The 14,462-nt window shown below is 35.7% G+C and overlaps 1 protein-coding gene across 1 annotated transcript in view; it reads right to left on the bottom strand.

Annotated features, from left to right (window-relative positions):
* Positions 1-1,641: 1,641 nt before the first annotated feature.
* The window catches only part of SNTG2 (syntrophin gamma 2), a 139,997-nt gene continuing 127,176 nt past the window's right edge, over positions 1,642-14,462 (bottom strand). Inside the window, exons 16-17 of the mRNA XM_071742457.1 lie at positions 13,498-13,608; positions 1,642-1,824 (exon numbers count right to left, since the gene is read on the bottom strand). Coding sequence (XP_071598558.1) covers positions 1,693-1,824; positions 13,498-13,608 — 243 coding nt within the window. The 3' untranslated portion in view covers positions 1,642-1,692. The remainder of the gene's footprint in view (positions 1,825-13,497; positions 13,609-14,462) is intronic.

Raw genomic sequence — 14,462 nt, 5'->3', positions numbered from 1 at the left:
TGTTTATCAACAAAGTCCCTACTGTTCAAATGAATTTCTCTCTGGCTAACACTTGGCAACAGGAAATACTTATGGTAGGATCAAATAACCTAATTAAGGCACTATATTTGTGCCTGAACTTTTGGTAAATGTATAAGAATCTATTTAAAATAAGTGCCTAAGGCCTCACTGCAATTTTCCAAAGCAGCTAACCACTTTAAGACCTGAGGAGGGGGAATTTCTTTTACTATATTTAAGAACTGAAGTGATGTAAAAACACTCCTCACCTAAGAGCTTTTAAAGGCAGCTCTTTTCCTTAAGATACAGGAACTTTAGCCTTTTACTTTAGCAGGACACTTTACTATATTTCTAAAACTTAGGGAGGTCTTCAGTGAATTAGTTTTGTATGTGTTGTATCTATTTAGGACACTCTTCTCACTTGATCTTTTGATTATTTTGTTTTCTTGAAGAAAAAAAAATCGCCTGATGCTGCCTTGAAACTGCACTTGAGAACAACTGAGATTTATATGTCAGAAACCTGCAATATTTGGTTATTACTCATAGGACAAGTGTCCCAAGATGTAATTGTTTTCATTTTATATAATTTTTCAATAGCAGGAAGATTTATCTCTGCATACAAGAAGATGATTTCAAAAGGAAGGTTAGGAATGTGTCAAAAGTAGACCCATAGTATTTCCCTGTCAAGGACAAAACTCTGCTTGTATATAAGTCAGTGTTAGTGCTGTAGGAAAGAAAATGTAGATGGCCCAGAAAAAAATTATATATTTTCTTATGTTCACCCTATACTGGGAGAATCCTCCACCAAACAAAACAGTTATTAAAGAAGCTGTTCTCAACCATACAGAGCATCACATCAAAGGATACTGTCAAGGCAGTCTATGAATGAATAAATGAATGATTCATTTAAGCCGTATTAGTAGATAAGAAAACCCTATAGCAAGTTTTCTAAAACTGAGTGCCTATAGTTAGGCTCCTTAGCATACTCTAAAGCTCTTCAGTTGATCTAGCATGATTTTTAAAGACTTACTTAGCATTACAGTGTGCATACACTGGGACTACTTAATATGCTTATAGTCAAGTGTGTGCTTAAGTCTTTCCCTCGATCTGAAATAAAGTACTTAGTGCTCTGCCAGAGATAAACTCTTCGTCCTCAGAAGATCTGGACAGCAGAATTATTATTTTTCAAACATATCAAAGCAACATGAAAGTCCAATTCCTATGGCAGTTGTCTTCACTATTAGTCCTTTTCTAGAGTGGAAGTTGTAAAGACTGTCTGTGTGCTCAGCACTTTTCAAAACAGATTAAGAGGCCAAATTTTGGACACACACATTTCAAATGGAATACATATTCCACTTCAAATGTATTGAAATGTTATTCTACTTTTCTATGTAATATGGGGGAGTACATATGAGAGTGAGAATAGAAATCAAAATTACATCACAAATATTATTGAAAGATTATTGACTCACAGGTTTATGTTAATTCTGTGCATGACAAACTGATTCAGTTTGACTCAATATTTGTTAACTCATAGATTCAAAATGTTTAACAAATTGTGAAAACGCTTAATGTGTACAGATAACACAACTATAGACTTCTTATAAAATCACAAAATTGTCATATTGTTCATGAAATAGCTACTTTCTTTAAGAAAATAATTTATTTTTCATAGTCACGACATATAATCTGGTATCAGTTACTGTACATGTATTTTCTTGCAATACTCTGACTGTCTATGAATAGCGGATCCACAGATGCCACTTTTGCTGCTATAAAGGAGTGAATACAGTGTAAAACTGCTGTCAGATCCTGAAATTCAAGTTCCTGAAAGAGGAAGAAAGAGGAAAGAAAAAAAAAAAAAAAAAAAAAGAGAGAGAGAGAGAGAAAATGTGAATTAATATTTAGGTTTATAAACTTTTTATAAAAATACAGAACAGACTATTCAGTAAACAACTCCACAACTCCAGACTTTAAATTAAAATTTGAATACTGGGAACTGTAAAGTTAAACATTCTAGACTAAAAGATGTATATCTGCACCTCAGTATTGGCATTGTCACACATCAATTTAGCAGTCACTTATGCTACTTTAAATTTTATTCAGCTTGGACAATGAAAGCACTCAGCTTGCAAGACCATTCAAATATTGCAATGTATTTTAAACTATTTTGTAAGTTAATGATGTTTGGGGATGATGTGGTGTGAAGTCACAGGCAGGGAGGGTGAGGAGGCCACGTGCTTTGGTAGCCTCAGCAATAGTAAGCTGGGAGGCTGGTGGCAGGGTGGAAGGTAAGGCAAAGTCACAGTCCTATACCTGTGTATAGGAATATGGCTGAATATGTGTTTCATATCTACCAATTATGAAAGAAAAAAATCACAAAAAAAGGGAGAGTTACTCTTAACCAGTTCTCAAATTCCCTTGACTTTTTTAACATAAGAAAAGGACCTGGGGGTGCTGGTTGACAGCCAGCTGAATATGAGCCAGCAGTGTGCCCAGGTGGCCAAGAAGGCCAATGGTCTCCTGGCCTGTATCAGGGATAACACAGCAAGCAGGAGATGGGAAGTGATTGTTGCTCTGTACTCAACCCTGGTGAGGATGCACCTCGAGTGCTGTGTTGAGTTCTGGGCCCCTTCCCACAAAAAAGACGTTGAGGTGCTGGAGAGGGATGAGAGAAGGGCAACCAAAGTGGTGAAGAGAAGTCCTATGAGGAGAGGCTGAGGGAATTGGGAATGTTAAATTTGAAGGAGAGGAGGCTGAGAGGAGACCTTATTGATCTCTACAACTACCTGGAAAGAAGTTGTAGGGAGGTGGGTGCTGGCCTCTTCCCTCAAGCGACCAATGACAGGACCAGAGGAAATGGCCTGAAGTTGCACCAGGGGAGCTTTAGATTGCATAAGAAGAATTTCTTTACTGAGAGAGTAGTTAGGTGTTGGAGTGGGCTGCCCATGGAGGTGGTGGAGTCACCATTCCTGGAAGTACTTAAAAATGGTGTAGATGAAGCACTTCAGGTCGTGCTCTAGTGGGTAATACAGATATTGATAGACGTATATTTTATTTGGGGGGGCAGTTGGACAGGGTGATTTGAGAGGTCTTTTCCAATTGTGACAATTCTGTGATTCTGTGAAAATATTTAACCTTCTGTGCACAGATTTTTTCCCACTCTCCCCAGACAGAAATGGAGTGATATTCTAACACAATGACAGCAAATATAATACATGAGACATGTTCAATTTACGTTATACTACTATTTGTAAGGTAACTGTTTATTGAAGTGCATCTGGTAAATATATTGTGGAAATATTTGGGATTGTTTTTGGTTTCAGGAGATGACATTCAATATCTTGTTGGCTACACAGTAGTTTATTGAGCACCACTCTCTATGCTTGCCTTTAAACAAAAAGTAAAGTGTTGGGCTTACACTCTCCTTATCACAGTACTTTACAATATCTTCTCAAAAAAATTACCTCCAACAGAATATTTGGAATGTGAGATTACTGTTCTGGAAAAGCTCACCACCACACCATCTTGCTATCAAAAGCCATATATATATAAGACAGGAGTGGTTTTACTACTCATGAATGTCTTCAATTGCTCACTAGTGTTTGTGGGGCATGTTTTCTTACCCTATAGTGGACATATCTGGGAAATATATGGTAGTGGGAAGAGTTGCAGAGTGGTCTCTGTGAGAAGAGGCTGGGGCTGCCCCATGCCAGACACCATCGGTTCCATCTGGAACCAACTGCCCCCCATAGGGCATGGCCGAGCCCCCCAGACAAGGTAGTGGCATCTCTTGGAAAACACTTTTAAGAACAGACAGTATAGGAAGATGGTCTGTAGCAGAGCAGGTGATACTCCTGAAGGGACTGCAGCTGACAGAGAAACCCCATTGGAGCAAGCAGGAAGCATGAAGCAAGGAGCAGGAAAGGAAGAGGAAAACAAGGAGTGGCAGAAAGAATCCATTGCATCTTGACAATATTTGAAGGCTCTGCTTCAAGCTGATGAGATTCTACCAATTTTGTAAAAGAAATTGTGCAGTTTCTTTACAATTTCAGGCACATATAGTTTATTTTCTCAGGGATTTTATTTCCCACTAAGAGAATCTAGTATTCCCAGAAAAATGTAATTTTTTGTTACTGTCTACTGTCTCAAGCACAAGGTGACAATAAGCAATATTACAGGACAATAACAAAATGACATTCAACAAGCTCCCAAAATATTCTCTTCCTGTGATGTAACAGGCCTTAAAAATGCCTTTGTCCTCTACAGAACACAACAACTACAGGGAAAGACCTCCTCAGACATGGTAGCCTTGGAGCACAGAAATATCTGGCAGCAAGCTGTCCTCGTTATAGTGCTTACTCGGGGCACAAAGAACTCTGAAAGAAGAAAGCTTTCAGGCTCCAGGTCCTGCATAGAATAAGTAAGCAGAGATTTTTAGCTGAATACAATATTTTGTTATTGGAGGATCATCATCACACAAACTAATTTTAACTCCTTCCAGAACTGGGAAATACAAGAATTTCTCAATTAAACAGCTTTAAGAATGTGTTAATATAAATTAAATTACTTTCCTCTCCCTTCAAATATTCTCCTCTAAAATTACTGACTTGTTTGTCTTCAACTTTCCAAGAAAATATAGCTGAATTCAGAAACCATGCATAGCCATTTTTGGTGCCAACAGCTGAAGTAATAAGCAATGTAAAACATATTGCTACAATTCGATATTGAATACAAATTTAAAAATGGCACTTCCAAGATTATAAAAGAACAGCAAACACAAAACATTCAGAATGTGCTATTTATTGTCATTCATACCTAGTTAAATAAGGAAAAATTAAAATTACACTGAGGGAAGAGGCGAAACTCTCAAACTTCTGCTTTTGCCTACTTGCTAGTCAACAAATTAAGAAATAATTAGCCTAAAATAAGGAATATCTCTTGAGAACTTGTATCAAACTAAGCACGTAGGCAACTGTTAATAACTGGCACTTGGCTGCTAAAGCAATCATTTGGACCTAATACTCAAAATTAGATCTCACTGCGAAGAATAAAATGAAGTGTGAATTTTAGTTTAAATCCTTTGAGGAACTGAATTAAGCCCATGTAATCTTTATTTAAATTTCTGAAGACGTAAACCCCCTGCTTTTTCTATTTTGATTAACGGAATAAGTTTCTCAAAATATATTTTATTGACAGTAGATTATTTCTAATTTAAATATTAGCATTAGATTAATATGAACACTTTCAGAAAAAAGTGCCATCATCTAATTCTCATTGCCTAGCTTTTATAAAACTAAAATAAGCAGTCTTGATAATTACTGGCCTACAACTCAATGTGAAATAATACAAGACCTTACGACATCAGTTCTTGGCTCCAGTCAAAGGTCTGCATCTCCATTACAGTCTTTAAAAAGATAAATTATAAAATATAAACCCACTCACATTAATCTTAGATATATTCCAAAATCAACACAAATCATCTGACAATTTCACCTCAGCTTCTTCCATTCTTACATTCAACACACTGACCAAATGCAGCCAAACAAATTGAGAGAAGAGAGCCCTTAACAAAGCTTTCATTTTCTCAACTCCAGCTTTATGTACTTCTAATCTATTTATGTTTATCAAGATAAGGAATCAGAGGTAACCTAAAATGAATTGTAGGCAGGATTTCAGACTGCTCTAGCAACATCATGTGAAGAGTTTGGGGATAAGAAAAGAAGAAAGACAGGAATGTCCCAATGCTCCTACTGCAGAGTCCTCTTTGTTTCTATCAGAGTTCAGGCAAGGATCAAACTGCAGTCGTTCCTCCTGTGTATCTGAGGGAAGATGTCTGATCTGTCGTGAATAATATTTTGAATACTAATAATATGCTCTTATTTCTAGAAAAGATAATTTATATGCAATGCTCAACATATGTTTTCTGTGAAAATGACATTGTTTTCTCCAGATAATACTGCAGGTCCCTTAGTCAACAGGGATTATTTTACAGATTGGTGCTAGTTTTTAAAGTTTTTACAGAGCTGGGTAACCAAATAGATGGCATGTAAGCACTCCTTATGGCTCACTTCCCTCCTGCTCTCTTATGTCTTCACTATTTTCTGTGAGGCTAACTCGCTATGGGGATGAGCAGTCATGTAGAACAGAGCCCTGGAGGTGCCCTCTTTCAGGTCTCAGCCAGATATGGTCTGCTGTGCTGGTATCAGAGGCAGGTTTCACCTCAGGCTTCATGCACTAGAAATGCAGCTGATCACAGTAATAGTTGATACAGGAGACCACAAATGGGAGTGAGGCTGTGGTGGTTTTTGTTCAGTGTCTGCACTGGTTGCCTTCACAATCCTAAAGCTCACCAGTAAGGAGCAGGCACTGGAGCACATCCAAAGCAGAACTTCCTGTATAGATTTGTGCAGCTCTCAGGACAGTTTTCTCAGAGAACTGGTGTTCTGGAGGTGGGTACAGCTTGCATGCAGATCACAACAAGGATAGGAGAAGAGGAGTAGGGGTTAGTTTGGAAATATGGTAAAAGATAGGGATGGCCTTCTGGCAAGGGGAAATGTAGACTTAGAGTCAGAGGATGGGGAGACAATGCATCTCTGCAAGAGACCATCTGTAATGTGCTTTTTAGGGTGCAATTTGGCCTCTTCAGGTTTAGAATATAATTAGAATTTTTCCTGAAAAATAATACCAAATTTACTTCTTTCAAAAGAACACACACCTTTGATACTATTTTTTTTTTCAAGTAACATTTCTCTCCATACCCAGCCAGACAGATGACTGAGTCACTGACCATTTTGATTGCTCTGTATCATCAAACACCACCCTTCCGCTTGCTTGCCTTATCCATGATAGCTGCTTTTTTCTTTTATTAAGACTGTCAGTTTATTTTAGGTGCATTTAGAAGAATCTGTGCATGTCTAATATCTCAGTAAACAAAGCTATATAAGTTTAATAGATACATCCTATTAAGTGGAGTAAGTACAACAAAAGCACTAGAAGTAAGATACCAAGCAAAGAAAAAAAAGGACTGGATTAAAGCAGTGGGAGGACAAGACTACGAGACTGCCTGCTGGTACTGTGAATATAAAAATGTGCACACTGACCTCAATCACTATATGTGCACAGCAAAGCAAGAAAAATATATGTTCTCATTCCATCCACCCACCTATGAGAGTTGGATTTATTGCATATCATAAGGAGCTTGACAGGTTGGTTGCATCATTACCACTCACACACTTAATTTTATTGATTACTTCCGAGAGCTGTTGAATCACTGTCTGAACAAGACATGAGCCTGTATCACATAAAGACAGGTAATGGAGACACTGACAGATAGTTTTATTGTGCCCTGTGAATTTTATGACTTCTTTAAGGACCTTCCTAAGCCTCAGTGTTTATTAGATGTTGACAAGAGAACAGATATTACTACTTTATTCTTCAACATATTATTTCAATCTGATTGAAATTATAACGATTTAAAAAAAAAAAAAAAAAAAAAAAAAAAAAAAAGAACAGATAAAGATATCTAGGTTTTAGCTGCAGTCCACATGGAAGACAAAATGGGAGAGAAAATTCTAAATTCAGTTCTATTTCTCAACAAGTATACCAGGGCTTTGTTGGTTTCCCATGGCTGAGAAGAAATGTATTAGTATTGCACAGTTTGTTAAAACTGTTGTAAAGACACAAAGATAAACTATCAGCTACGGTATTAAGGCTTCTTCAGCTACAAACTTTTATTTGGCCTCCTGTTGGTGACTGTCATTTACACAAAGAGCAGAAGGATAAGCTCAAATGATGCACTTGGCCTGCAAGAATAAAAACCAGATATATGACATCAACATTCAGAGCCAGATGAATTGCAGTTCTACATACCAATGGTACTGAAGTCATTTAACAGAGTTCTACAAGGATCTGAAAGAGTCAGGAGGCTTTTCACTTTGAGCTTGAGTGACTCGAAACACCACTGTCTACCACTAAATCTGGAAGACTTTTAGATGTTGCACTGGCAGATGCAAACTTTGCTAATGCACAAGAAATCAATTTGAAAAATTGTTCTGGAGATGCTTGTCTGGGAGCAGCCAACTACACTCACCCATTCCCCCAAGTATGAGAATACAATCTTAACAGCAAACAGACTGCCCAATAATGTTGCAAAGGCAAAATCTCAATACTTATCTACCATCATCTTGCAAATATTTATCAAGCTCTCAAGTTGTTCAGTAATGAACTGCCAGATGTCAGCAACAAAAGACCCATGTTAATAAAAATACAGAAGAGCTTGAGTCCCAGATTCCACTTTATTGATAGTAGAGATAATGTCACTGTAAGGGGGTAGCTTTGCTTGCTGTCTCCTTAATATGTCATATCTGTCAACAGTACTAGTATGGAAGAAACATCCTCTCAGATAAATACAGCAAATATAAAAAGAAATACAGTTGCTGACATGACCTTGATCAGTCTCCTGAAGTTCTCCTGTTTTACAGCAAAGAGGGTTTACTGCAATTCTAATTGCAGTAGAGGTCTAATTGCAAAATCAGATCACATTGTACCACTGTACTGCTGTGAAATTACAGAAGAGTTGAGGCTTTTAGTCAGTGAAGAAAGAATACTAAATGAGCTCAGGTAAATAAGAAAGGCTCTTAAGTTCTATGTGTAACAGCCAAGAGATGTATGAGACCAGCAATATTTAGTTGAAGCTTCAATATGGCTACAGAGTGGCTTATTTTCTTACTTTCAATGAAATATTTGGTACCAAGTTAGTAAAAGAGCAATTATACAGATGAAGGATAAATTCTCTTTTCATTCTTTCCATTTTAAAATATAATTAAATCTTTTCTTTTCCACACAGTATAAAAGGAATAGAAAACTAAGATGCAGAGAAAAGGCAAATGCTCAATTAAAATATGTTTAGGGAAAAAAAAACACTTATCTTCCAGGCAGATACAGTTTATGTAATAAAATCAATAATAATTGTAATCTTGAAATGTAATCTTGCAAATTTAGGGTACTTGTCATGTAGGCTAAGTATATCTGCTACTATTAGATTACTTGTAATTCCTCAGCATTGGATCCTGTGTTTAGGTCCATAAGCTATATACACTTTCAAAATGGTCTTGATTCTGAAACTTGGAAGGAAGATGAGTTTGGCATAAAGGGATTGCTTTTTAATTCTCCTATGGAATCTGTTCCCATTTATAGGAATATTTACTTGGAAAATGGATATTATATAAAAATATTATGTTCACTGAGCATGCTCCAGTTTCAGATTTTTAGCAGGCAGGAAATTCAAGGTGTGAATCTAGATCAGGATAATTTGGGTATGCTGTTTTCTTCCACAATGGAATTTACTTTTAGCACATTTTTTACAATCACTCTAATACCTTTTTATGGTAACTTAAATTAGGTACTATTTACCAAAATTATTTATGAGACCATTGCATGAGACTGTGTTTAAGGCTTAATGAAGTCAAAACAGATGAAATGCATTCTTTCCTTCCCTCCAGAGATGTTAGCCTATCATAAAATGGAAATGATGAAATTTTTATAGAGTTTCTTCTGAAAAACCCACCTTGATATTTTCCAGTCACTTTATTATTCTCTCTGTAATTAAAAATTCTTTATTTAATAATCTTGGTATTTATTTAATAATCTTGATATTTTTCTATTACCAAAGTTAGGTCTATAAGCCTATATGTCTTCCCTTGATTTTTCTTTTTTTTTAAACAACCAAAACCAAGCTGCTGTGCTTTTTTCTCTCTGTGTATTCTTACCCATCTAGCCTAACTTCTCAAATATAACTTCCACCAACTACTAAATAGTACAAAACCTAACATTTAAAAATATGTCAACCACCTTCCTTCGGTTTTCTTGTTTGTGTTTATAACTCCTTGATCTTACTTGCAATGTGGAATGTAATTTCATTTTTTGATAAATGAAGCAAACAAAAAGGCAAGTAACATATCCTCATTTGCTACTTGCACAGCTTTTACAGTAATCTCTGTGAAATAGTGCTCAAAATAATTACTTGTATTTATGCCTTCAAAACATTCAAATTCAGAGCTTTTTTTTTTAATTACTTTGATGATTATTTTAATGTATGGTTGCGTTTTTTTCAGGTGCAACTGTTAAGAAAAGACAAAAGCAAGTATCTCATTGTGTGTTAATTTCTTAAGTGTAAGAGGTGCATGTATAGCCAACATGCTCCATCTGGCTGAAACGCACACAGATTAAAGAGCCCTCTACCAAAAGGACAGGAAAAGACATCTCCAGTTCAGAGAGTTCCAAACTGCTGATCCCAGAAAGAGCTGACAGCCCATAAAAACTCCACATTAATGCCACAATGCAGGAATATTTGAAAATAACCACTCTTCTCCCTTTTAAAAATAGTTGCAGAGCTACTCCTCCATGCAGATGCATTTACATGTTATGTTGCAATTTCATAATTTTTAAGTCTCTCTTCTGAAAACCAAGGGTTTTTTCCCAACAGAAATGAAGTGACAAAATCATGTATTTGTGCATGAGTGCAATTTTGGCCCTATGTGACAAAGAGAACAACACCTCAGAGGAGGTGAATTTCTCAAAATGTGGCACAAGCTGTTGGTAGGGTTGATGTATTCTGTTGCCATCCTGCAGAGAAGAAAAGGCAAGGGACAGCAACTATTTTCCTGACTTGACCAGCAGCCAGGGCAGAGGTCTCTACAACCCATTACACATGGGTTGTATAACCAGGTAATACACACATACCTACAAACCAGTTGCAACAGATTTTTGCTGCAATTTCAGGCTGGGTAAAAATATGCCGGGACTCGGCAGTAATATGAATGCAATGCAACAATGACTTTTGGGAGACTTCAAGGAGTCAAAGTGGAATTATTACTGAAAGTATTAAAGGCAGGGAAGTATTCAAGTGGGAAACTATGATGGGATGTTGTAGGCAATATGAAGGAGAAACGACTGATAGGAATATAAGCCTTATTAGGTCCTTCAAACAGAAAAGTTTTTAAATGGAAGCATTTATTGCTCTTCACCTAAATGTGAAGTGTACAGGAATAAGCACTAGGCTTAAAATTTATACAAGGAGAAAAAATATAATTTCTAGCAAAACCAGAATTCTCAAGTGTGGTATTTTTTGCCCACGAATTTACAAGCACGTACAATTACGTAAAATCTGAAAAATTCTTTTGGAACCTTAACTCTCCTGTTTACTGCCAAGTGAACATAAGTAATCTGCATCAAACTTTATTTCACATGTAGTGGCTCATTTACTCAGGAGAAAAGAAACTTCTATTTGATGGCATTTTCCGTTTCTCATTATTGGCTGCATTTCACTGTGCAGCACCATCTGGCTCTGTGAAATCTTTCAGTACAGAAAGCTGAGACAGATACTGTACTATACTATGGGTATTCGTGTTTCTTATTTCCCAACTACTCTTTTATTCTGAACTGTAAGAAATAATACAAATACCATTTAAGTGGTGGGCACATAGCTAAATCTATGCAGTACTTGTCTGAAATGAAGAGGCTGCACAGCTGTATCCCAGTTCCATTTGATGTGAAATCCTAGTGGGTACATTGGATTGGGCAAAGGCAGTGATAAAAGGTTTAGTCACTGAAATCCTGATAAATCTTCATCTCTTTTGTGTCAGTCTTCCCTCTGATAACCAATGAGCTTTTCCAGGCCTCTTCTAGCACTCAAACTCATATGTACATTTAGGTACCCATATAATTCTGTATGAACAGATCACGAATCATCTACACTCTGATAATTTCAACAAACTTCACAAATATTCATGAAAACTTTAAAAATTATAAGATGTTTTCATTAAAGCTACGCAAAAGAACAATTTTTAATATTTTAAAGATATATATATTTAAGAAACAACCTGTTTCCTGGACAAAATTTGCTGTAAAATTCTCATTATGAGTCACCTTTCTCGTAATTTTTGCTAAAATGGTAAAATTAAAAAAAAATCTATTTAAAGAGTAAAATACTGGTAAAAACTATTAAAAACTATTGAAATGAGCTCAGAATTCCTAATAATTAAAAAATCAGGTTGTTTGCAATAGAAAGAATCATGATAGAGTATTAAAGAAATGGAATTCCACTGCAAGCAATGGAACAGGAGTCTTTGGCTACTCCTACATGTGGATATCTAATGACTTAATACACAGGTTCAGAGATTCAGACTACAGTTTTTGCACCAGTCCAGTCTTCCTCATTGACCTAGACCAAGTCATGTGAGCTCTACAACAGATGATCATGTATAAAATGGTGAGAAATAAAGTAGAAATGACATGCAAATCAAGTTATTAGAGTGCTGTACCTTTTGTAATAGATATTATCTTCTACAATAGAGCCAACAGACAATAAGGTTGTTTGCTGATGAAATACTGATCAATTTACTAATATAGATATACAAAGACAGACATATTGCATTTGTTGTAACTTACAAGGAAGATTAGAGATTTTCTTATAATTTTAAACAATAGAAGGATAAGTAATATATAACCTTTGTGTGTGGTTCATATAAAAAAGCAACACTTTATAAGTGACTTTAACCTGTACAACAATAGGTAAAAGTATCTGAGAATTTTCATAGATCTTCAAATATTTTTCTGTTGTTTTCATTAGCTTTTTTCCACCAAGCCCTAGCTGTACCTCAGTCTTACCATCCTCTTCTTTGTTTAAAATTGCATGCTTGAAAAATTAACTTTTTATTTATTTACTTAGTGCTGACTTTGGGATTTCAGGGTTAAATCAGCCCAGATCAAGGTATTATAGCCAAATCTCCAGATGATAATTCAAATTAAAATCCTGAATTAGAAACTGCTGGTGTTCACTTGGGAGTGAGTGTGAATTCTAAGCTTCACAATTTTATTTTACTATTGCTAGAGGGGAAAAGAAAAGACAGCAGTAAGATCTCTTCTCTAGTAGTGGACTAGATGTCTCCAAAGCATAATTCCAGATGCTGCAAAGTATTAAGTGTGCTTAATTCATGGTTGAACCTATAGGTCTCAGGAACTCCTTGGCCTTTTGCAAGAATATTGTCTATATTTAGCTAATAAATGGTACACAAAACTTTATTTTATTGGTAGAACTTAAGCACATATTTTTGCTTAAAATTTTAAGTTGACTATATATCAGTTTGAAATGTATTTAGCATTTAAATAGTTTTATTTTTCCTTTAACCTTCTTACAAACAGGTTTTAGATCCTATATCTATTATGGGTTGACTCAACTTCCCAGATACAATCTTTACGAAACAGTAAAACATCATCCTAACACAATTCAGTAACAGGCTTGTGCAAACAGTGTAATAAAGCTATAGCTTCCACATCACTTATGTTTATTGTGGAGTTTCTAGAGTACAGGAAAAAAAAGATGCAACTGTGATGTGAAGTCCACCATATGCATGTGCAGTAGGAAAGATTTTTTGATGCCTATATAGTAATTACTCTTAGGTTTTTTTTTACTGAACAGAGAAAGAGGATGCTGCTTACCTTTGTCTCAATTTGTCTGGTGTCTAGATTCTGAAAAAGCAGCTTTACTCTTGTTTTTCCATCATCTGAAGAGCCTTTGAGCTGAGAGAATTTAAACTTCCACAGTACATTCTAAAGAAAAAGAAATTTGATTAAGAACTCTCTTATACACTCTTACCTAGAAGTATAGATTGACGCTCAACGTTTATGTACTCAGATAAAGTATTAGTACAGAAAACATACCACGTAATAACAGGCTGATTGCAGATCAAATAACACTAACAACTCTGTATCATATGTGAAAAAATACAATATTAATGTTCAGTAATTAAGAAATTATTTAGAAATTCTCTGAAATGGAAATGTGCCAGTTGCCTACGTAATATCCAAACTTATGACAAAAGGTTAGTTCTAGAAAGATCCAAGAGGATATTTCGAACAGCTTCACTATGAACAAAATTACATATCGTATCTCAGTCTTTCATGTTTCAGCTGGTTCATCTGCATAACCTAGATAATAATGTCCTACACAGATGTTGCAAATCTGAATTTACTGATGTGTGTAACATGGTTTGAAATCCTCAGCAAAATAAGCCATAGAAATGCAAAAATGTTGTTACTGAATGCAGTCTTTCAAGCCACAAAAAAAAGTCCTATATTACATTGTTGTTTGTAACATACATAAGAATTCAAGGCTTCTTGTTCCCCTAATGGCTTATGCAAGGCATTTTACTACTGTTAGCAAATCCTAGATTGACAGCTATTTATGGAGATACTTTAAAAAAACAAATATTGCAAAATTATTTCTAAAACCAATTTAATTTTCTGCATTTGAATGTTTTCTATTGATTGCCTAAAAATGTTTAAAAAACCACCAGATAACAACTTGTATCAAGACTTCCTGCTGATGTTGCCTCAATGCCTATAATTTTAATAAAAATTCTATGTACATGTTGAAATGTGATTCAGTCCCTGGACACTGCAGA

The sequence above is a fragment of the Heliangelus exortis genome, chromosome 3 (assembly GCF_036169615.1).
Source record: "Heliangelus exortis chromosome 3, bHelExo1.hap1, whole genome shotgun sequence".
Classification (NCBI taxonomy): Eukaryota; Metazoa; Chordata; class Aves; order Apodiformes; family Trochilidae; genus Heliangelus; species Heliangelus exortis.
This window is presented reverse-complemented; position numbering and strand designations above follow the sequence as displayed.